Here is a 22,750-nt window from a genome sequence, read left to right on the forward strand (position 1 = left end):
TGTTTTTACTAAACGATTATTTGTAACACCATATCGCAGAATAATTCCCATTAATTAATGGTCTAGATGAATTGTTTTCACTCAAGCCGCATTTGTTCGTGATAACTTTGCGAAACCTTAATGAAATTTGTAGCAACAATTAAAAAACTGAAATTTTCCCCACTATAGCTCACATAAGAGAACAATTGACTAAAAATTTGAACTCACTACTCTAGGTCCATTTCCTAATAGTTTTAGTTGACACATCGGAAGAAATACTGGCACCTCAACAAATATTATTCAAATGAAATTCGAGACCATACATAATTGTTAAATTCTTTATCGATACCTAAAATAATGTTAAATGAAGTTAGCATGGCGAATTGGATCTTATCTGCTCATTTCATTAAAAGGACTGAACTGAAGCATTCAGGCTTAAAGAGCGGTTTTTTTCTCTACATACGGTACATTTTTCTCTAGCCCCCATATACTTTTTTTGAACCTCTTTCTGTTGTACGGTCACTTAATGCTCTTCAAAAAAGGTGTTAATCTAGTCTTGAGAACTGGATGTCCGTACTTCTAACTAACATATCCATGCCGTTGCCATAATAATGCAGCACATATTCATGAATCATGATTGAAGTTAAAGTTTCTTTAGAAGTTTTTCGAAATGCACTTTTCACAGTTATTTATGAAAAACATCTGACTGGACTACTCAGTATATGTGAGTACATATATATGTGTGTGTATGTGCGAGTATCTATGTATAGACAAAAGATACCTTTTCATTCGCATTAAACTGTATATGTATTTGTTTGCTGAACTGTATGGATTTTATTCAACAGTGCATGCCAGAAGCCATATCTCAGCTCCCACTATCCCAGTGCTCCCTAACAACGCTGCTCTCCCGGGATACGGGGCACGAAAGTGTTGTCTCACGCACCCGCTACGTACAAATGTGCTCATCTCAAATTATTTTCTCGCATTTGTTTTGTTCTCTCATTCATATCAAAATGCTTTGCGCGTATAGAGAAATTGGGAGAGTTGTATTGGAAACCGGCTTTTGACGCTGCTACTCCAATAGGATAGAGGCCGAATGGTGAATGGGTGGTTGCTCAGCGTTTGGGCTGCCTGGCTGCCTGGCTAGCCGTTCATGTTCCTGTTCCTCAACTTCAGTTCTTGTCGAACATTGAATGAATACGGTTGAGTTGTGGATGAATACGCGCGTGTTTGTTAAACTCTGAATTTAGGAGGGGAAGTGTATCACTTAGAAAATAAAATTAAAGTTATATATGAAAATTAAAGGAAAATATTAAACGTACGTGCGCGAAGTATTAATGGTTACCTAAGAATGTTTTTCGTTGTTGTCAGTGAATTGTTGTTAAGAAGAGAATGCATTGAAACATTTTTTAATTAAACCGTGCGAAGGTAATTGAACTGTCTCGCGTCGATTTGTCGCAGTTGCAGACGCTATTCATTGATACACTCGTACTCGTGCATTAACACGCCGCGCATATCTTCGCGATACATATTTCATATGGACATATTTATGGATATATCGCATACGAGTACATACACCGGCACATACGCTTCAGATTGCACACTTAGAGCAGCACTTATAAGCGCGCGTACAATTACCGACGACAGCAACAAAGCCATCGGTGATGTTGGTAGTTTCATTTGTTTAACGCATACCAACACACGCACTCCATTAGGTGTTCAGTTCGCGTCAGATTGTTGACGGCATGATTCCACACAAACGATAGTGCCATCAATCGAGCCGCACGCCTCCTTTTATCACATTCGGCACACATACGCCGTCGCCATCGTCAGAGCCAGAGCTAGAGCTGTGGCCGCTGCCATTTGTCATTGCGCGCGTCGATATCAAAGTTAAATAATACAAACAATACCCATAAAAAGATTACAAAAATTGACGCTATGTTTGTATGGAACAACAACAACAACGGTTTATTAATTACACAAATATCGAATGCATTTTTATCTTGCTTTCCCCTCGCTCCGGTCAGCAAGTTAAAGCAATAGGTAATAACCGGTGAAAACCCAAAGCATGCAGTGAATGTGTAAACGCGTTTATTTGAAAAGTGCAACGCCGAAAAAGTAAAAAAGTAAAACAACAAACAACTCTCGTCCAACAACTTCCCTTCCAAAACGGTACTAAATAAACTTGCGGCTTTCAACTAATCACGCTTGCCGGCAACATCGTTGCATACTCGCATACGGCCGCATTGACCAAAAAGTGCAAAATACCAAAATACGGAAATGTGTTTGTTCAATGTGTGTGTTTGAGAAGGTGCCTACCTGTGTATAAATGAACATAGAAATAACAAATATTAGTCGGGAAACAGCAAATATTTGCTAAAGTGCCAAGGGAAGTGAGTTGGTTGTGACCCACACACGCATTTCATTGTCTGTAAATGCCTACACATTCCCTACTTCTACGCGGTGGCAAAGTGTAATATTTCTGTGAATAACTATTAAAACGCCAATGCGGCAGTTGCAAGTCCGTGTCCAGTAAATAAAAATAAATACTTTTAGCACGTACTTACTTACCACTGTATCTAAGGAAATTTATCTGATCAGCGAAATGGATTCTTCCCGCACTCTAAATTGGTGCTTGAGCACAGCGCTCTGCGTACTCCAGCTAATAAGTGAGTATTGAGTATACCAAAAGCAAAACGCAATTAAGTGATAATTATGTCTGAGATATGTGCTTGTATTCACACTGATATGTCGAGATCGTAAAGTTTATGAATTATTGATGTATAATCGAGTATAATCGTACTTTTCTTTCAACTTTTTACATAGTGCAACTATTTAAACGCATGTGTGTTGACTCAGCCAAGTCAAAGGTAATCAACGTTCTTCTTGGTTAGTTTTATAGGGTAATAGTATCCCTTCATCGAAGCGAGGCACTTGTCATGCATACACATGTATGTATATCTGCGAATACTAATGAAGATGCATAATTAAGTTAATTACCGTTAGCAATCTAAATGTTTTTACATATATTTTTTGCAAACTGATTATTATTTCTGTTTTTTTGTAAATCCGGTGTTTTGTTTAAATGTTGGCGACAAAGAATTAAGTCACAAATGACACAAGAAGCTCAGCTCACACGTATTAGAACATGGAAATCATATTGGCTCGTACATTGACGCTATCTTAGTGGGTACAACTAAATAATATGAGCATTCTGTGTAAAGATCCATCTTCAGCGTTCTGTGAGTTGCGTAGGAAAGGTGCTATAGTAAATGCAGAGACTCTCTGAGATGCAGTTATTACTCCCTACCTATTTTCTAATGTTCCACATGTAAAGTAAATTCAAACGAGTATTAAGCACATAAGAACTATAGGGTGCGTGTCTATGATAATTTCGTGCATTTAAATAGCAACTAATGTCCGTTGAAAGAACAATGAGACATTCTAAAGAATAGCATTAGTTGAAGTGCCGCTCTTATTACGCTACCTTAAGCCAAGTATACATGTATACATCTGGATATGTAATGCATCTATGAATTTACACTTCTACTTACATATGCACACATACATAAGTGATTATAATGACCCAGCTTTACAGTATTATTATTATTATTTTTTGTTGTACCATAATACGAGTATAATACTTGTACCTAGGTTTAGGCTTCTGCATGCGTTCCGTTTAGGGAGACTCAGCATTCAGCTTATTTTACGTTTCGTTTTGCTTCGCCTTCTTTGCAGCACCGCTGGTACTTTAACGAATTAATTTCCATGGTTACTGATTTCTTCCTTTTTGTTATTCTAAGTCGGATGAATTACGATATTCTTACCGACGGCCTTAGTGTTACAGAAAGTTGTCAATATGTACCGAGGATCTATTTTTATTCACGAGTGTGCGTCCTGCCGCATGTGCAATTAGCCACTGACAATGCCATTGTAAACCGTACCCAACTCAATTTTCATGTATCCTCCTTCCGTTTTTCCTTGTGCGGTCACAAAACAATATTTTCATCTTCAGTGGCTGTCAGTGCCTACTTTAAACATTGAATTCGTTGGATTGCGTAGTTTTTATTATACGAGTAAATAACATATCATAAATTAGTCCACTTGAGAAACACTCAAATGATAATCTTAAGAACAATAAATGAAGCTACACGGTAGAGCAAATAATGTTGTTCATTATTCCTTTGGTCGATGAATAGAACCATTTGCATTGTCTAACAATCCTTAGGTCTTAATTCGATGTTTCAATAACAGCTGGTATCTCATTAAACATTTTCTGGTCTCGGAAATCTGCTGGCATTCGGACATAGCGTTCTCGCGTCGTTATACAATAATAGCTCATCGTATATTCCGCAATATTCAAAATCGTCAATTCTTAGGGATTCATAAATCTTTAATGCCGAATATCCCAGAACCACCACAGATTTTCTCATCATTCAAACAATTACTGTACAGTGAGTATTAGCCTGTATAAATTGATGGCTTTAAAAATTCCCAGCGGTTGGAATATTGTGCGAGAATATGGTTTCAATGTAACTAAATGCTTGATAGTCAATTTTTTCTAGCTTTTATTGCAATTTTTATCTGCTTGCATCCCTCAGCAAATGCTATCATCAATTGTTTCTCTTCTGCTTGTGATGCGTTCGCAATCACTTTGCGAATCTCGATGAACAATAAAATGCTTTCAGCAGCCAAAATAGGGGCAACGAAATCAACAATAAAAGCAAGGACAACAGCGCTGATTGCCATTAATGCAGTTGCTGCCATTCAAATGTGGCGGCAGCAGACGGCGCCATTTCAGGTTGGTGCAGCAAACTCACATGGGCGTAGCGAATGTGCCTTGAGAGGGAGCGAACCATTTACGAACCGATCGGTGCTAAATTACTTACTCCGTCGATTACACTTAAGACACCGGTTGCGAAAGAATTCGCGTACCATTGCTGAGTTGGTTTTACCTGTCCGTCTACGTAGGTTACGCCACTGCAGCACAAAAACGCTGTGTCTGCTTCTTACGATTCTGCATTCAACTGTCCGTTTGTATGTCCGCGCGCCAATTGTCCGCCGACCACTCAGTTTAGCCTAATTATCTGGTGCAGGCACTTTTGCAACATTTCCTCATCTTCTGGTTCCTCATATTCTGACTGGTTGCCGCACAAACTTCATCAACATGACCACAAGCATCCATTAGTGTCTGAAGTGTAGGACACTTAACTTGACTCGCGATTTTCGTTTCGATAGTCTTGAGAACTTACTCTCCTACAATCTTCCAACTCTATATACATACAAGCAATTTGAACTTATTACGCCCATTTTCACGCACGTCTTTACTTTGGATATTAAAAGCAATTCGATTTCGGATTGAAGACCTCAGTTGTTGTCTTCGCAGAGCATAACTGTAGATTAGTACGAATACTAAAAAAAATTCTTGAATAATTAAAAATGGTGTTGTTTACTCATCATAACAATTAAAAAAGTATGTTACTCAATCAGAACTATTTTGGAACAACGACATTCAGTTTCTACGACTACATGTATTCAACTGAACTCGTACTAAAAAATTCTCTAAAAAACTTTACTCAGTTGTCATTGGAAAAAGGAATGGTTGAGTTGCTGCCTTTATGGCTTCATGACACATAATGGAGAGGATCGAAAAACCGTGAAAAAGTCCCCATAAAAGGTGGAACGAAAACAACAACAACCGCTGAAGTCGCAAGACCGGCGATTGTGTGTGTTAGCCATTACCACTGAATACAAAGTTTTTCTAGCCATTAATGGATGGCGACGACCTCAAATGCTTTCCAACATCACTCCACATGCATGCACTTGCAAATACTCGTATACATACCTACATACGTATGTATGTATGTATGTCTGTATGGACTCGAACCTGCATGCCCAATCGCTTTGGTATGTGCATATGCCGGTAAACGTGCAAATACACACAAACGCATATATATATGTATGTATGTATGTATGTATGCAAGTGTAGCTCCATATTTCAAACATTTGTGAGCTTGTCGGTTGCTGTGATGTCTGCCCGTGCACTTCCTTTCCTCCTTCCGCTTCCCTTGCTTGGCTGTCTGTCTGCCATCGCTATTTGTCTGACTGCAGACGCGGTCCTCCATGCTTCTCCATTCGTGCCGTCGTTGTTCTGCAATTTGCCCGCAACGAGAGTTGGTTTACGCTCTTGTCTTGCTGTTTCTGTTGCTGTTGCCGTTGTGCGACTTTTGTTTTTCTGTTTCTGTCTGTTTTTTGGTTCGGCGTTACTCTTTCTTTTGCTAAAAAAAAATGGAAGCTTGTCCCTACCACAGCAGCAGCGGAAAGGTTGGTTATTTGTTCCATATTGTTGACTGTTGCAAATACAAGTGCTTGCGCGTCGTTGCGCTTTAAATGAGTTTTAGAACTTTTGCGAAATAGAAGCTTCATTAAAGCATAGCTCTATTTTGAATCCATATTATTATTTTTTTTTTGGTATCTAAAGTGATCTAACTTTATTAGATATAAAAAAACATAGCTGAAAGTTAGTCACTTATTGTTAAAATTATTCTATTCTACAGCTTTCGCGCAGTCAGAATCATCGCGTTTTATCACGACGCCTCAAAGTCAAACGGTCGTCGAGGGCGAGCCAATTGTGTTTACCTGTCGGGCAAGTTCAGTCGATGGCCTCCATTACGCATGGCTTCATAATAGTGAGTAAAGAACGCGCAGTCTATGAGTCATGCCTGTCTTTAGCCGAATATTTTTGTTTTTAGATGTGCCGGTAAAAAATTCATCTCGTGTGAGGCAATCGGAGTCGAATCTTCACATTGAGGCCGTACAGCGTGATACCGATGTTGGAGATTATGTTTGCATAGCGACTAGTATGACAAGCGGAGCTCGTCAGGCATCACCTCCGGCACGACTTAATATAATCTGTAAGTATACTTTTGCACGCATTAATTGAACTTACGTCAAATGAAAACCATTAACATTTAAAAACTTTGCACTTAAAATAGTGAATTAAATTTGATAAATAATTTATTAATTCACTTTATAATCACGTTCCACGAAAATTACGTTGGTCCTACAAGTCAAGGGTGTGCTGTTTCCTTTCATCAGCTTCTTCATTTCAGCATTAATAGACTCATATGCATTAATTTCCTTTGATTTGGCACCGCCAGATTGATATTAGCCCATAACAACCGCCAAACAGCTATGCATAAGTAAATAAAAAACTTACCTCACAACGAAATGCCGATATAACATAAGATGGGTCAAAATGTGCAGCTAGCAACATGTGTTACACACATTTCGATTTTGTAATGTTTGATGTTCGTTTTGTTTACTTTTCATATGTAAGATGCATCAGCGCCAAGTTGTAGACTTCTTCAACTTAATTGACTGCAGTTGCTGTTCTTGCGGTTATGTGTATATAGTTTAAGTTTTCCCCGTCGTTTTTACGCTTTTGCTGTTGTTGGCGGTACATTAAATACGATGTGCTATAAGCCAAAGAAATAACTCACCAATATATATGTATGTATATGTGCCTTCCATATTCGAAACATGACGTTTCAACTGCACTTCTTCGCCTCATTTGCTATTGTATTCATTTAACATACGACTCTTGATTTGTCTTACTCTATATTATGGGTCGATTACGCACTCCAAGTGTAATCTTTCAACGAATCATTTACGTTTCGAACGATTCCTCTTTGTTTATATGCATATGAACATACACATAAATGGGTGTATTCATCCGTTCTTATTGAAATAATTCCACATATTATAATCATTCCATTACTATGGTAAAAGCACAGCTCGACTAATGATCACGGTGTTTGGTGTCTCATATCAATTCCTTTTATTAAATTTTGATGCCAAATACTATATTGTAATCCATAACAGTCCCGTGAAACCAATGTTGGAGATTTTGATTTCATAGCGAATAGTACGACAAGCGGACCGTAACATTTCCGTAAAATATTTTTTAAGATATCTCATTTATTAATAACACAGCCCGACAAAATTAAAAAAAACATGTTTCCTTCTTTGAATTTATCAACTTGTTCTAGTTAATTTGGGTTATATCATGAAAACTAGAGCTGATAGAGACAAACTGATTACAGATTTGAATTCTAAAATCAGTTGATAAATTCAAAGAAGCAAATCGAGTGTTGGACTGTGTAATATTACCCGTCGTATAATGCCCTGGTTAATTCGGTGAGTCGATTAGTTGAATATCAAGAGCTCTAATATGTATACAGGTAATCAGAAAACCGATCTGCATACTGAGTCAGATCAGCATTCCTAGGGATGCAAGTTCACTAACTTTAAGCTTACATTACATTACATTCACTGGATCAATGAATAGCACATACGCCGTTTTGGTATAGAAAAAAGTTAATAACCAATATTTTTACAAACAAGAAAAAACGTTAACTTCGGCTGTACCCAAGCTAGTATACCCTACACAGGTGCATTTCTTTTAGTAACTATGTGTTTAAGCAAATCTAAGAAGAAATAAGTAAGAAAAATAAGTAAAAAAAAGAAAACATTTTACTAACTCTTTTTAGCCGGGTTGTTTGCTAGAAACATTAAGGTTATATAGTTAACCGATCTGAACAATTTCTTCGGAGATTATATTATTACCTTAAGCAATAATCCATGTCAAATTTCTTGAAGATATCACGTCAAATGCGAACATTTTCCTTACAAGCCATTGATTCCGATCGTTCGGTTTGTATGGCAGCTATATGCTATAGTGAACCGATCTGAACAATTTTTTCTGAGATTAAATTATTTCTATGAGCAATAACTCACACCAAATTTCGTGAAGATATGTAGTATAATGCGGAAGTTTTCCATACAAGCCCTTGATTCCGATCGTTCAGTTTGTATGACAGCTATATGATATAGTGGTCCGATATCGGCAGTTCCGACAAATGAGCAGCTTCTTGAAGAGAAAATAACATCTGCAAAATTTCAAAACGATATCTTAAAAACTGAAGGACTAGTTCGTATATATACAGACAGACAGACAGCTAAATCGACTCAGTTCAACATCATTTATATATATACATTATAGGGCCTCCGACGCTTCCTTCTGGGTGTTACAAACTTCGTGACAAACTTAATATACCCTGTTCAGGGTATAAAAAGTGAATAACCAATATTTTTACAAAAAATATCATAAAATAATTGATTTAATGCAACTTAAGTGCATAGACATAAAATGTTTGTTTTAAAGCTCTCTTCGAAATATGCTTGTCTTAGTCTTGGGAAATATAAACAATTTCACATGATACCACACTTTGAGCTTGAGTTTAAGTATATATGTATGTATGTATGTAAAATAGCCACCACCTCATCTTGCCGTTGTTTTTCTTGTTTAATTCTCGTGTGTGTGTATGTGTGTGTGTGCGTAAATTTTATATAAGTATATATAATCTCACGTTGTTTTGCCCAAGCCAAGTCAATTTGATTTCATGATTTGCTGAAGGCGACAGTGCCTCCACCGCTATCATTGTTCACGCTGCTGTCTTCCCGCTATTATTCTGTTATTCGTCTGCGTTCAGCTGCTGCTCGTAAAATTTTATGCGTTTTTCCGGCGTTGAAAACGAAAATGAAATGGAAGTTGGTGCACAATTCCGAACAAATGCCAGCTTCTCGCATTCGAGTCAAGCCGCGCCGCGCCGCTCCGAGCCGGTGGTGTGAATGTTATGAGCGACTGTAATGTTGGTACACTTTACGTAGCAAATATGTACGAGTGTGTATGTTTGTATGTGTAGTATGGTATTATGTTTGTGCATAACAAGTACTACTCGTACACACTCTTATTACGAGTGTTTGTGTGCGGGTGGGTGTGCGGAGGGTCGTTAGAATGTTTATGCCGTTAGTTGTTGGGTTGTTGGGCTGTTTGACTGTTGTTAACGATTTGCCTTTTTATTTTGTTTTTATGTTTTCATGCCGCTCTGCTGCATTTAACGACTTTTCTCCGTCTTCTAATGTTATCCGGCCACCCCAATTCGTATTTATGTATTATAAACCCGCATGTGTGTATGTATGTACATACAAAAGTATTGGTGTAATACGCTTATTTTATACTCTCTAATGTACTTTGCAAATGTTCTGATTTTTCCAACATTTCCTTAATATTTTTGTTTCACTTTCATAGACACGTATATTTGTGTTTCACAAATGCCATTCGGTTCCAGAAAATTACGCTCATGGAATGAAGAATGAAGCCTCGCTTTGCGCCGAGTGAATGAGTGGGTGGCGTTGGCATACTACGTATCTCAAGATGTAGACAAACAACCCCTTGAAGATTTCAAATTGTACTCGTATGCGAGCCTCGACTGACTTTGCAAACATTGTTTTAGCGATTGTTGGCGATTGTTTCAATGTCCTCATTCATTCTCGACGGCATTCAGTGGATCCTTGGTTTGCCATTCATTGTCAGACAAATATTATTGCTTTTGTTCGCATTCTTTGTTGTAAGGGGATTGATTTTCTTGTTGTTGTTTTTGTACTGCTGTTGTTGACGTTTATTGTTTACATTTATGCGTGGGTTGGAGTGCTGTTGACTGTTATGTTCACTTCTTTTTTGGGGGATGTAGCAGGACTGTCTCTTTGCGGTGACAGTGAGATAATGTGTGTTAATATTGCACAAAAACGAAGATTGGTTACCAACGAGATAATCTTCGTCGAAGTAATTAGGCATTCAACAAAAACTTAACACAAATTTAGACAGGAATTATGAACGAACTTACATAGGTAATATGTACGAGCATCTATTAAAGCGAACGCATTAACATATGGATATGTTCTTTCTTATATAGGTTATAAAAATATTTGTATGAAACCCTAAGTTTTAGACTTAAAAAAAATAGTACAAAAGCGTGTTTCGTACCATGTGTTTAGTCTATAGAATATTGCCTGCAATCTTATAATGTATGTGTCTGTATGTATTTACAATCATTTGTGTCCGTCAGTCGAAAGGCAATTGAACTCACATTTCTCCTCGCACTGTTGTAGGCGCTGCAACGTAATGACTTCGTGTTCAATTTATTTCCGTCTTTTAACACCTTCATTTACCTTCACACAATAAAAGTGAGATATGCCTTGCGATGCATTTTCAAACATCATAGTACTATAAACAATTTTATCGCGAGGCTAAAAATAAAGCAAACATGTTAATTACAATTGCTGCAGCAAAGCATTTTAATTGATTGATAAACTTTGCTGTTTGTATGTATTTGTTTACTTAGTGCACGATCGCTGACCTGTCAGAGCTACGTAGTGAAGCGAAGGTGACTGAAAAGAATATCTATTTACAATCATATGTATGTATGTATGTGATTGGCGCGGAAACCGTTTAACCAGTGTACATACATATATATACACTTATATAAATACATGTCTATATATCGATTAGAAAGAGAAAAAATGTTGATCACAGTGTGATTTAAATTTTGCTTCCTGCATTCAAGGATTCCCTTATAGCGAATATCTCTGACTAGCTAAATTTCAGTGAGTATCTTTCATGTTGTAAACTGGGCATTTTCTTAACAGTTTGATGTATTTGTAAACCAAATATAATAGAATATATATATATATTTGGCGTAGGAACCGCTTTAAGCGATTATAGCCGAATCCAAAACCTTTCTCTCGAAAACCCCAAGAGTCGTCTCATCGGATGTTGTCATCGTCCACGCTTCAGCGCCACACATCAGGACGGGAATAATGAGCGACTTATAGAGTTTGATTTTGGTTCGTCGAGAGAGGACTTTACTTTTCAATTGCCTACTCAGTCCAAAGTAGCACCTGTTGGCAAGAGTGATTCTGCGTTGGATTTCAAGGCTGATATTGTTGGTGTTGTTAATGCTGGTTCCCAGATAAACGAAATTATCTACAACTGCAAAGTTATGACTGTCAACAGTGACGTGTTAGCCAAGACGCGAGTGCACTGACTGTTTGTTTGATGACAGGAGATATTTCGTCTTGACCTCATTCACCACCAGACCCATACGCTTCGCTTCTTTATCTAGTCTGGAAAACGCAGAACAAACGGTGCGGTTGTTGCATCCGATGATATCAATATCATCGGCATACGCCAGGAGCTGTACACTCTTGTAGAAGATTGTACCCTCTCTATTTAGTTCTGCAGCTCGTATTATTTTCTCCAGCAATAGATTGAAGAAGTCGCACGATAGTGAGTCACCCTGTCTGAAGCCTCGTTTGGTATCGAACGGCTCGGAGAGGTCCTTCCCGATCCTGACGGAGCTTTTGGTGTTGCTCAACGTCAGCTTACATAGCCGTATTAGTTTTGCAGGGATACCAAATTCAGACATCGCGGCATAAAGGCAGCTCCTTTTCGTGCTATCGAAGGCAGCTTTAAAATCGATCAAAAGATGGTGAGTATCGATTCTTCTCTCTCGGGTCTTTTCCAAGATTTTGCGCATGGTGAATATCTGGTCCATTGTAGATTTTCCAGGTCTAAAGCCACACTGATAAGGTCCAATCAGTTTGTTGACGGTGGGCTTTAGTCTTTCACACAATACGCTCGACAAAACCTTATGTGCGATATTGAGGAGACTTATACCACGGTAGTTGGCGCAGATTGTGGGGTCTCCCTTCTTATGGATTGGGCAGAGCACACTAAGATTCCAATCGTCAGGCATGCTTTCTTTCGACCATATTCTACAAAGAAACTGATGCATGCACCTTATCAGTTCTTCGCCGCCGTATTTGAATAGCTCGGCCGGTAATCCATCGGCCCCCGCCGCTTTGTTGTTCTTCAAGCGGGTAATTGCTATTCGAATTTCTTCATGGTCGGGTAATGGAACATCTATTCCATCGTCATCGATTGGGGAATCGGGTTCGCCAACTCCTGGTGTTGTACTTTCACTGCCATTGAGCAGGTCGGAGAAGTGTTCCCTCCATAATCCCAGTATGCTCTGGACATCCGTTACCAGATTACCTCCTCGGTCCAAAAGGGCAGTGTCTCATCCGAGGCTCTGTGTTTGTTTTCATTGGGGAGATTTTTTTATGTGGTGGGTTCCAAGCCCTACGCACAATCGCAGAAGCGGGCTTCGCCTTCTCACTTTAGCTCGCCTTCAAACGGATGTCTGTTAGCTACCCAGGGGATACTTGGTCTAAAACCGGAAGTCGTGAGCTGCTTGAGTCATATGTAAAAGAATCGTTTCTGGCCACTCCCAAGTGAATGGCAATCAGAAACTTTCCTCACTTGCGTGAACTTCTACATATGACCCCATCCCCCTATATAATAGAATGCAGAACAGATTTCTCGGCCGAATTCATGGCAAACGATTCTCAATATTGATGTGTTAATTGGTTAATCTACCTGAATAACTAACTTTAACTAAATTTTACATGTGATTTTAAATATAGACAATTCACACATGTGTACATTAAATTTTACTGAAGCTAAGAAAAACAACACCATAACAAGGTATAGGATAAAAAATTATAAAAAATACAGGATATGAACCAAATTTCACATAAATAACATGCAGAAGCGAACATCTTCACTGGCGAGACTTGCCAAATATTACATCATTTGTAAGTAATTTGCAATAAGCCACGCCTACTTAAAATAATGTGCAATAGTATGTACATAGTACAAGAAATAAACGAGAGTATATTTTCTGTTGGCGCTACGTATTCGTATATTCAAATTGATTACACTACTCTCGCTGTTTTGTTTCCTTTTGGAAGTTAATAATAAGTAGCTGCCAATCAATCAAAGGTATTATATTTGTACTTACAAAAATCCTCCGCAACCCTAATTTGCAAAGCACTCCAGTTACCAATACCGTACTCCTTCTTACCCCTCTTTTATCTTATTCTATCTATTTGCAGGGATTCAAGCGGCCTCCGTGCAATTGTTAAGCAGCAATCACAATGAAGTCACGCTTAAGTGCCATGTGGAGGGCTCTTCTGGCGACGGAATGCTCGAAATCGAATGGTTCCGCAACAGTGAAAAATTGAGCACCCTCAAAAATATTGAACTGCAGCAAAATCGACTTATTATTCGCCAACCCAGTGCCGCTGATAGCGGACTCTATCGCTGTATAGCCTCCAATGCAGCTGGACGTGCGATGAGTAAGAAAGGTTACGTACTGCAATGGACGAACAGCAAGGGTGGATCGCCTGAACGCGATAGTGATAGCTTCACCTCTTCCAGTTGCATTCCGCGGCTCAAGAAAAATCAAAAATTGCCCATAGAAGCCATGAATCAGATATTTCTTTGTCGTGGCAAGCGAGGTGGCCAGACGGCCGAAGACAAATTACCACCCGCTACAGATGTTACCATCACAAATGGTCCAGCCAATAAGCAAGTCAAGGAGAACGAGCCCATAGAATTGCTTTGCTCACACTCAGTGCCCGAAAAGTATCGTCAAGTGCAGTTACGGTGGCGCAAGGACGGTAAAATATTTCGTATGGTAGAACTGGGTACAACTACTGCCACGTCCATGTCTAATCCCACTGAAACAGGCAAGGAGTTGACATTACGCGAAGATACTCGCATAGTGCTCAGCCGATCTAATGGCTCATTGCTGTTCAGCAACGTGTTTGCCAGCGATGCCGGACAATATGTTTGTCAAATCTACGTGGAGGGTCATCGCCCCAGTACTTCGGAGCCTGCAGAGCTGCAAGTCATCGAACAGTTAAAGTTCATGCCGCAACCGACGTCAAAAAATTTAGAATTGGGTAGTGTTGGGAAGGTGCATTGCAAGGCGCAAGGAACTCCCTCGCCCAATGTCAAATGGATACGGGTGAGTAGAAGTTGCATGCCACAAGTAGTGCAACACACAAATACATATTTCTGCACATGTTTATGAACAGCTGCTGCTGCTACTGATGGTCATTATAGTAATACGAATATTCAAACAGCATAAGCTGGAAACAACAAAAACATGAAATATTAAATGTTCAAACAATATGGCAGTGCCACAAAAGCTCAACGGCTTTTCCACTTACCATTGTCTACTTTAACAAAAACTTGGCGAATGGCTCTGTTCACTTCACACAACAAACAATGAAAAGGAAACGAGGAAAGAGACAATTCAGCATGTTTCACAGAGTTTCTTGACTGTTTTCTTGACAAAGAGACAAATAAATATCACATTAAAGACTCTAGAAATATGTATTAGAAAACTTGAAAAGCTTCTGGTTGAATACAATTTTTAAATAAATTTTAACATTAAACCATCAAATGGTGACGGTTAGAAATTATCTGCCCCGATACTCTGACTTTCAATTAATGCTTTTCAAATGCGAGTACATACCTTATGAAATCCATTAACGTTAGTACATGTTATGCGTGGTTTACATAGTCTTTATGCAAAGGTCAGAGCTCAATGCATTACTTTCAGGTTGACTGCAGCAAAAAGTGAGAGAATCACTTTGAAAAATGAAAACCGTGGTTATTCAAAACTTACATTCAATACAAAACCAACCAATAGTTGGGCATAATGGCTTGGACTATTGGCTCAGCGTCCACTTTCATACACATACGAGTGTATAGATGTACGAGACGTGCGGTGGTCCACTAGACACACAATTTCAAAACGGCGCCAACGTATCGAACACTCATAGTATGCTTACCACAAAGCTGACTAGCTCGAGGGTATGCTTCAAACGAAACAAACGTACACATACCCCAACAGGATACTGATTTGTTTACATCATTTTTTAATAATACTAAACTTGTTCAGAACAGTCTATATATTTTCTTACTATTCAACCCCTTCTGTTGTTTATACAAGTTTAAATTTTTCATCGAAATAGAAGATACATATATAGTATGTAATTCAGATTAGTAATTTCTTCATTGTTGCATATTGTTTTAGGAACCTGATGGTCAATTGCCCGAGGCAATCGATGACATCAACGGTACACTAGTATTCAAAAACGTCAGTGCGGAGCATCGTGGTAATTACACCTGTGTGGCGAGTAATTCGCAAGGTCACATCAATGCCACCGTTACCGTTAATGTTGTGGTGGCGCCACGATTTTCCGTCGCACCCGAAGGTCCCATCGAGACGGGTGAAATGGGAGTGGCAGTTATGCACTGCCAAGCCATTGGTGATCCCAAACCAACAATAAAATGGGATAAGGACTTGAAGTATTTAACTGTGAATAATACGGACCAGAATCGTTTTCGTTTCTTGGAGAATGGCACGCTCGAAATACGTGACGTACAGCCGGACGATGAGGGTCGTTATGGCTGCACGATAGGTAACAGTGCAGGACTGAAGCGCGAAGAAGTGAGATTCGTTGTGAAATGTAAGTAAATTGGATTTTATTAATGTTATGTAAAATAAGAAAGTGGTCCCACTATCGATTCTTGGATGAAAGACGAAATATTGACGTACAATTTTCTTTTATTTTTGTAACGTTTGCAGCCACTGATGGAACTGCAACGGAAGAATCCGGAGATGGTTTTCTTATTACACGCGCTGTTCTCATCACCATGTCTGTAGCCTTCGCTTACATAATCTTGGTTGTGGGCTTAATGATTTGGTGTCGCTTCCGTCGACAAGCGCGCAAAGCACGTCTTAATGAAGCGAATAAAGATAACCCCGAATCCGGTGAGATGGGCAAATTACCCGAAAACGAGCCTTGCCTGCCAGATCACGCTTCTTCGGGAAAAGTACGCAAAGTAAATGGTAACAACAATCCGCGTGGCAGCGGCAATGAAGCAGCGAAATCCGATGACACCGCCTGCAGCAATCACTCGAAGGGCTCGAAACGTTCTCACGCCTTGGATCAGCTTTCGCTCCCGCGTTCTGGAATCTCTGAGTTGATACAAATAGGTCGCGGTGAGTTCGGTGATGTTTTTGTGGGAAAGGTGAAAGCGTCGGTAATTCGCCAAGTAGATGAAAAAGATGTCGAATCGGAAAGACACAATGGCGGTGATAGTAATAGTGCAATCACTTCAATCGAAAAACGACGCTCAAAAACGTCAATGGATGACATTGAAGAGATACGAGAAGAGCAGGAAACAGGAAGTGCCGATGGTGATACAACTTCCACTACAACAGATGAATACAAATTGGTATTGGTTAAAGCTTTGAATAAGTTCAAGGATGAAAATATTTGTCAGGAGTTCAAAAGACAAATCGATATGTTTCGTGCTATTTCACACAAAGGCGTGGTCCGATTATTTGGATTATGTCGCGAAAAAGATCCGCATTATTTGGTGCTCGAATACACTGACTGGGTGCGTACAACTTGAAAATGTTAACACAGAATATATTGAATGACCATTGCAATTTTTTGTTATAATTAGGGTGATCTGAAGCAATTTCTGCTAGCCACTGCCGGTAAGGTAAACACTTCAAACAATTCTGCTCAATCGCCACCGCCATTGCAGACGGGACAAATTTTGGCCGTAGCATACCAAATTGCTCGCGGTATGGATGCCATTTATAGGGCTCGATTTATACACAAGTAAGCATTTGTTGTATTCCGTTGAAATTTTTGCTAATTTAGTGGCTCATTTTTTTACTTATAATTATCAATGTTTTTCACTTTCTAAGGGATTTGGCTACGCGTAACTGTGTCATCTCCAGCGATTTCATTGTGAAAGTTTCATATCCCGCCCTATCGAAGGATAAATATAGTCGAGAGTACTTCAAGCATCGCAACACCCTCCTACCCATTCGTTGGTTAGCGCCCGAATGCATTCAAGAGGATGATTACACAACAAAGAGTGATATTTTTGCTTTCGGTGTTGTTGTTTGGGAATTATTCAGTCAGGCCACAAAGGTACCTTTCGAAGAGCTGAGCAACGAAGAAGTCATACAACGCAGCCAATCGGGCAATTTAGATTGGGCATGTGCAAGCGGTACACCGGATGGTCTGAAGGAGATTCTGGTGAGCATTGCACAATTATATAATATATGAATAATATTTTAAATATAAAAACATTTTATAAATGCATTTGAATGAAAATTTAATGGTTATTATTTTTTTTCGCCTTCTTCCATAGCTTACCTGCTGGAACTCCAACCCGAAAGAACGACCCTCATTTAGTCAACTGTGCTCGGCGCTCAGTAAAGCAATGCAAAACGGTGATAAATAATTTTCTTACTTTAATTTACTTCAATTAATATAATATAATATGATTTCGCGTGTAAGTATGTCTACATGATTAGCTGCATAGCTTAATTTTGTGGATTTTTAGTGGTAAGTCTAAAATATTTTAAGCAACTGTTTTATTCCAATAATTAATGCCTAAGTAGTAGTTTCCATAATAATAAATGTGTGCGCTTTGACTGAGCAGTTGTGGAAAATGTGTTAAACACATTTATAAACAGAGTACTCGTACGAGTATATTGCAGCCTAAAGTTTCGTAGAAATTACCCGCCAATCAGCTACACCATTTTTATAGAATAATGCGAAAAGTACACAGAAAGAAATGCATTTACTAGATTAAACTAATATTCGACACGGTTGTATGAAAGTATTGGTTATGCAAATATTTATAACCTCAAATAAGGCAATTAGTATTTTAATAACATTCACTTAGTATTGCAACATGTTTACAGTATTGTGCGCGAACTTCAGCATAATTTAAAACAAGCATATGTACATACATACACATACATATATAAATGATATAAATGAACCGTTGTGCGACCTATTGGAATCGAGGAGCAGCTATTAACATTAACTTCCAAATTAAGTTTTCCTTAGAATAATATACACGTATATCTACATACATATGTTATATGCAGTATGTACATATGTATGTACATATTATATATATGTATATAAGGTTGCTTATGACATCTTCTTCAAAATGTATTATACATATATGCGTGCTTTGAGTTCATATTTATTTATTTTGTACATTTTGTACAGTTACAAGTGTATTTGCATTGTTTTTATGTGCATTTATATATGAACTTGTCAGTTCAAAAATCAGCAACGAATTCTTTTAGGTTACAATACAATAGATTTAATCATATCTTAGGGGCTTTATATTACTAAGTTACTAGCCATTTTAATAAGTCCACAAATATAAGTATAATAATAGAAATTCCACTGTAAATACATATAAATACATTATACATACATTTATAATAAACGCAATGATTATTTATTTATATATTTATATATAGAAGCGAATATAACATCACAAATATATACATAAATAAGAGTACATCTACATACATGCATGTGGTATACGTACACATGTAACCAGTGAAGCATTTACATACACATAAATCTAAAATAAAAATCGCCCAATCGCCCAATCGCCAGTACATCAAGTCTTAGAAAGATGAATACCACATAGTATTTAACTTTATACAATCGTACATATACATGTACATATGTATGTACAAATATTTGACAAAACGCCATATGATATGTACATATAATATATTCTAAGTATTACACAGTCACATCACGAACGAACGATTGATTTGTGAGTGCATCGAAACTGTGCGGAGAGCATCGAAATCTTGCCCACAAAACGATTGCAAACGCGAACAACGCCTTTGCTAAGGGTTAATCCATACGAGGGCTGCTATATATATTTCTGTCCTAATAATGAAAATAGGAATATTTATCAACGAAAATGGTTTTATTGTTTTTCAAAATATTCTCCATCAAGATTTATACACTTTTGCATGCGCTCAAACCAATTTTCGAAGCACTTTTTTTGAGCCTTTTTTTGAGCGATTGTCAAATTGTGCGGGATCCAACGAGAGCAAACCTTTTTTACGGCCAGGTGTTCATGCAATATCGAATGTATGCTGGTGGGAGAAATGCATAGGCATGCCTCTATCTGAAAGTGTGTTACATGACAGTCTTGCATTATCAGTTCACGTACGGCATCGATGTTTTCTGGCACAACGGCTGTTTTTGGACGACCTTCACGGATTCGTCTTTGAGCGAGCGTCGGCCACGATTGAATTCGTTGTACCAGTTTATCACAGTGTTATAGGATGGTGCTTCATAGCCATACAAAGATTTTAGTTCATCGATGTACTCTTGTCGCGATAATCCACGTTGAAAGTTGTGAAAAATGATCGCGCGAAAATGTTCACGAGTTAATTCCATTTCTTGGCCGAGATGAATTTTTTAATTCCCGATTAAATGACAAAACGTTCTGAGTGATGTTATGCTAAAAAATGTCAAACTTTCCAATGGAAATGTCAGATTGCACCTGGCAACACTTAGTGTTGCCTAGGCCAGAAATATATATAGCAGCCCTCGTAGTATCCTTATGTTTTTATGATAACTACCTAATTATTATAAACAACGAACGAACGAGATTTCCCAAATATTTGCTATTCTAACTTTATAAGTCAGTTGTATAGTCTTATAGTCTTATCACTTTTGTATATTCCACTACTTTCTTCAACGATGAATAGTTTACTTTATTTCATTTAAGTTTATAAAAATTATTATTTTTTTTGCAATTTTTATATTGAAATTCGTATGGAAATTCATAAATTAGATATGTAGTAGCCTATCATACATGTACATGTGTGTAGTATGTATGTAAGAGTATATTAGTTCTAAGTGCAATTTAAGCTTTTCATGTTTGGAAAACAATATTTTTTTTTTATAAAAAATACATTTATGTAACTAATAACTAATAAAATATGCACACATACATATGTAATAAATAATAGAAATTAAAAAAAAAAATAACAATAATTTACTTGTTTGTCTTAAATTGTCCACTTGCAGTAGTTTTCTCCACAACATTCGTCAATAATACTAATAATAAGCCAATTGCAACTTGTATGTATGTATGTGTCAAGACTTTTCAAACTTGCTTCACATGCTTAACGAGACTGCTGAGAAATGCAAACTTTAGCACGTAGCATACTATACGAATAAATTTGAATGAATGAATGAATAAGTGAACTAAAAGTCGAGCAAACAAATTAGCGCGAACGCACAACATGCGAATTCTAATTGTGCTCACACGCATACATACGAGTACACATACATACAATCGTGTTTGAATTCCACAAGTGACAGGGAAATAGATGTGTTTTGGCTGTTGACTCTGCGCTTGCTTTTGCACAAGCTTTTGTTTGCAAATGAACCGTTACACATACAAACAAATATGGCAGCGTAAATATGTGTGCTAGTGTTGGCAATGCTAAGTGCACCAATTCAAATGCCGTCAAGTATGATGAAGTTTTCGGGTTAATTGATGAAGCTCATGCTTCATTTCCGTATCCGTTTCCGGCATGAAGCATATTGAGTACGTATACGCAGCGTTGTGCAATGGACTACGAGGCGTATGCGCAACATTGCGTTGGCATAGTGAGACGGCTCAAGTGTGTAGCAAGCGTGAAATTTCCCAGCCACCAAAATATTTACGCATCCCAGTGAAGTGAGTATGCTTCTGTATCCTTACACATGATGGGAGCTCATTAAGCAGACAGGAAAATATGAAACGCAAATAAATGAAGCATATTTATTCACTCATTTGTCATGAGCACATAGATCCTGAAGTTGCTGGTAATGAATACACAATGAGGATACAATGGGCCACTGTGCAAAGTGTTCACATTCCTTTCTTTGCATTTACTTCTTCGACTTGTTTTCTGGAAGCGTGGAAAACTTCCGAGTTTTGATAGTAAAATTTCACTTATAGTTAGTTGTCCTGGCTTATATTGTCCTTATTAAGTGATAATACAGCCCATTGCGTAATCTATAAACTTCTAATGATTGTAAAGAGTGAATACACGCTTTAAATGTATCGAAGGCGTATTTGTTAGTAAGACGTCTTAACTCTACAAGAGCTACTCAGCTCTGCTGCGATGTTAAATAAGTTCAGCGCGTGTTTGGATTCACATTCTGAAGCACATTTCAGGTTACACGAATATCATATATTTATATATTTGGCGTAGGAACCGCTTTAAGCGATTATAGCCGAATCCACCAGAGCGCGCCACTCGTTCCTCCTTTTTGTTTTTTGGCGCCAACTAGAAACATCAAGTGAAGCCGAGTCACTTTGCACTTGGTCTTTCTACCGGAGTGGAGGTCGTCCTCTTTCGCGGCTTCCTAAAGCGGGTACTGCATCGAACTCTTTCAGAGCTGGAGTGTTTTCTTCCATTCGTACAACATGATCTAGCCAGCGTAGCCGCTGTCTTTTTATTCGCTGAACTATGTCAATGTCGTCGTATAAATCGTACAGCTCATCGTTCCATCGTCTGCGGTATTCGCCGTTGCCAATGTTCAGAGGACCATAAATCTTACGCAAAACCTTTCTCTCGAAAACCCCAAGAGTCGTCTCATCGGATGTTGACACCGTCCACGCTTCTGCACTATAAAGTAGGAAGGGAATAATGAGCGACTTGTAGAGTTTGATTTTTGTTCGTCTAGAGAGGACTTTACTTTTCAATTGCCTACTCAGTCCAAAGTACCACCTGTTGGCAAGAGTGATTATGCGTTGGATTTCAAGGCTGACATTGTTGGTGTTGTTAACGCTGGTTCCCAAGTAGACGAAACTATCTACTACTTCAAAGGTATGACTGTCAAAAGTGACGTGGGAGCCAAGACGAGAGTGCGCTGACTGTTTGTTTGATGACAGGAGATATTTCGTCTTGTCCTCATTCACCACCAGACCCATACGCTACGCTTCTTTATCTAGTCTGGAAAACGCAGAACAAACGGCGCGGTTGTTGCTTCCGATGATATCAATATCATCGGCATACGCCAGCAGCTGTACACTCTTGTAGAAGATTGTCATCATATACGAACATCAAAAACCTTCTCTGCTAGAACT

General features: G+C 38.3%; 1 protein-coding gene across 1 annotated transcript; it reads left to right on the forward strand.

Annotated features, from left to right (window-relative positions):
- The first annotated feature begins 782 nt into the window (after positions 1-782).
- Positions 783-20,567, forward strand: LOC105213376 (tyrosine-protein kinase-like otk). The gene is made up of 9 exons (XM_011186126.3): positions 783-2,648; positions 6,537-6,668; positions 6,732-6,893; positions 13,840-14,756; positions 15,834-16,269; positions 16,389-17,206; positions 17,276-17,436; positions 17,526-17,862; positions 17,978-20,567. Exons 1-9 carry the CDS (start codon positions 2,585-2,587, stop codon positions 18,068-18,070), a joined length of 3,120 nt encoding a protein of 1,039 aa, XP_011184428.2. The 5' UTR covers positions 783-2,584; the 3' UTR covers positions 18,071-20,567.
- Positions 20,568-22,750: the final 2,183 nt, after the last annotated feature.

This window comes from Zeugodacus cucurbitae, chromosome 6, assembly GCF_028554725.1.
Source record: "Zeugodacus cucurbitae isolate PBARC_wt_2022May chromosome 6, idZeuCucr1.2, whole genome shotgun sequence".
Lineage (NCBI taxonomy): Eukaryota > Metazoa > Arthropoda > Insecta > Diptera > Tephritidae > Zeugodacus > Zeugodacus cucurbitae.

Coding starts and splice junctions, on each gene's coding strand:
- LOC105213376 (XM_011186126.3), top strand. CDS start 2,585: ATGGATTCTTCCCGCACTCTAAATTGGTGCTTGAGCACAGCGCTCTGC. Junction 6,669..6,731: donor TTACGCATGGCTTCATAATA/GTGAGTAAAGAA, acceptor TTTTGTTTTTAG/ATGTGCCGGTAAAAAATTCA. Junction 14,757..15,833: donor CCAATGTCAAATGGATACGG/GTGAGTAGAAGT, acceptor ATATTGTTTTAG/GAACCTGATGGTCAATTGCC.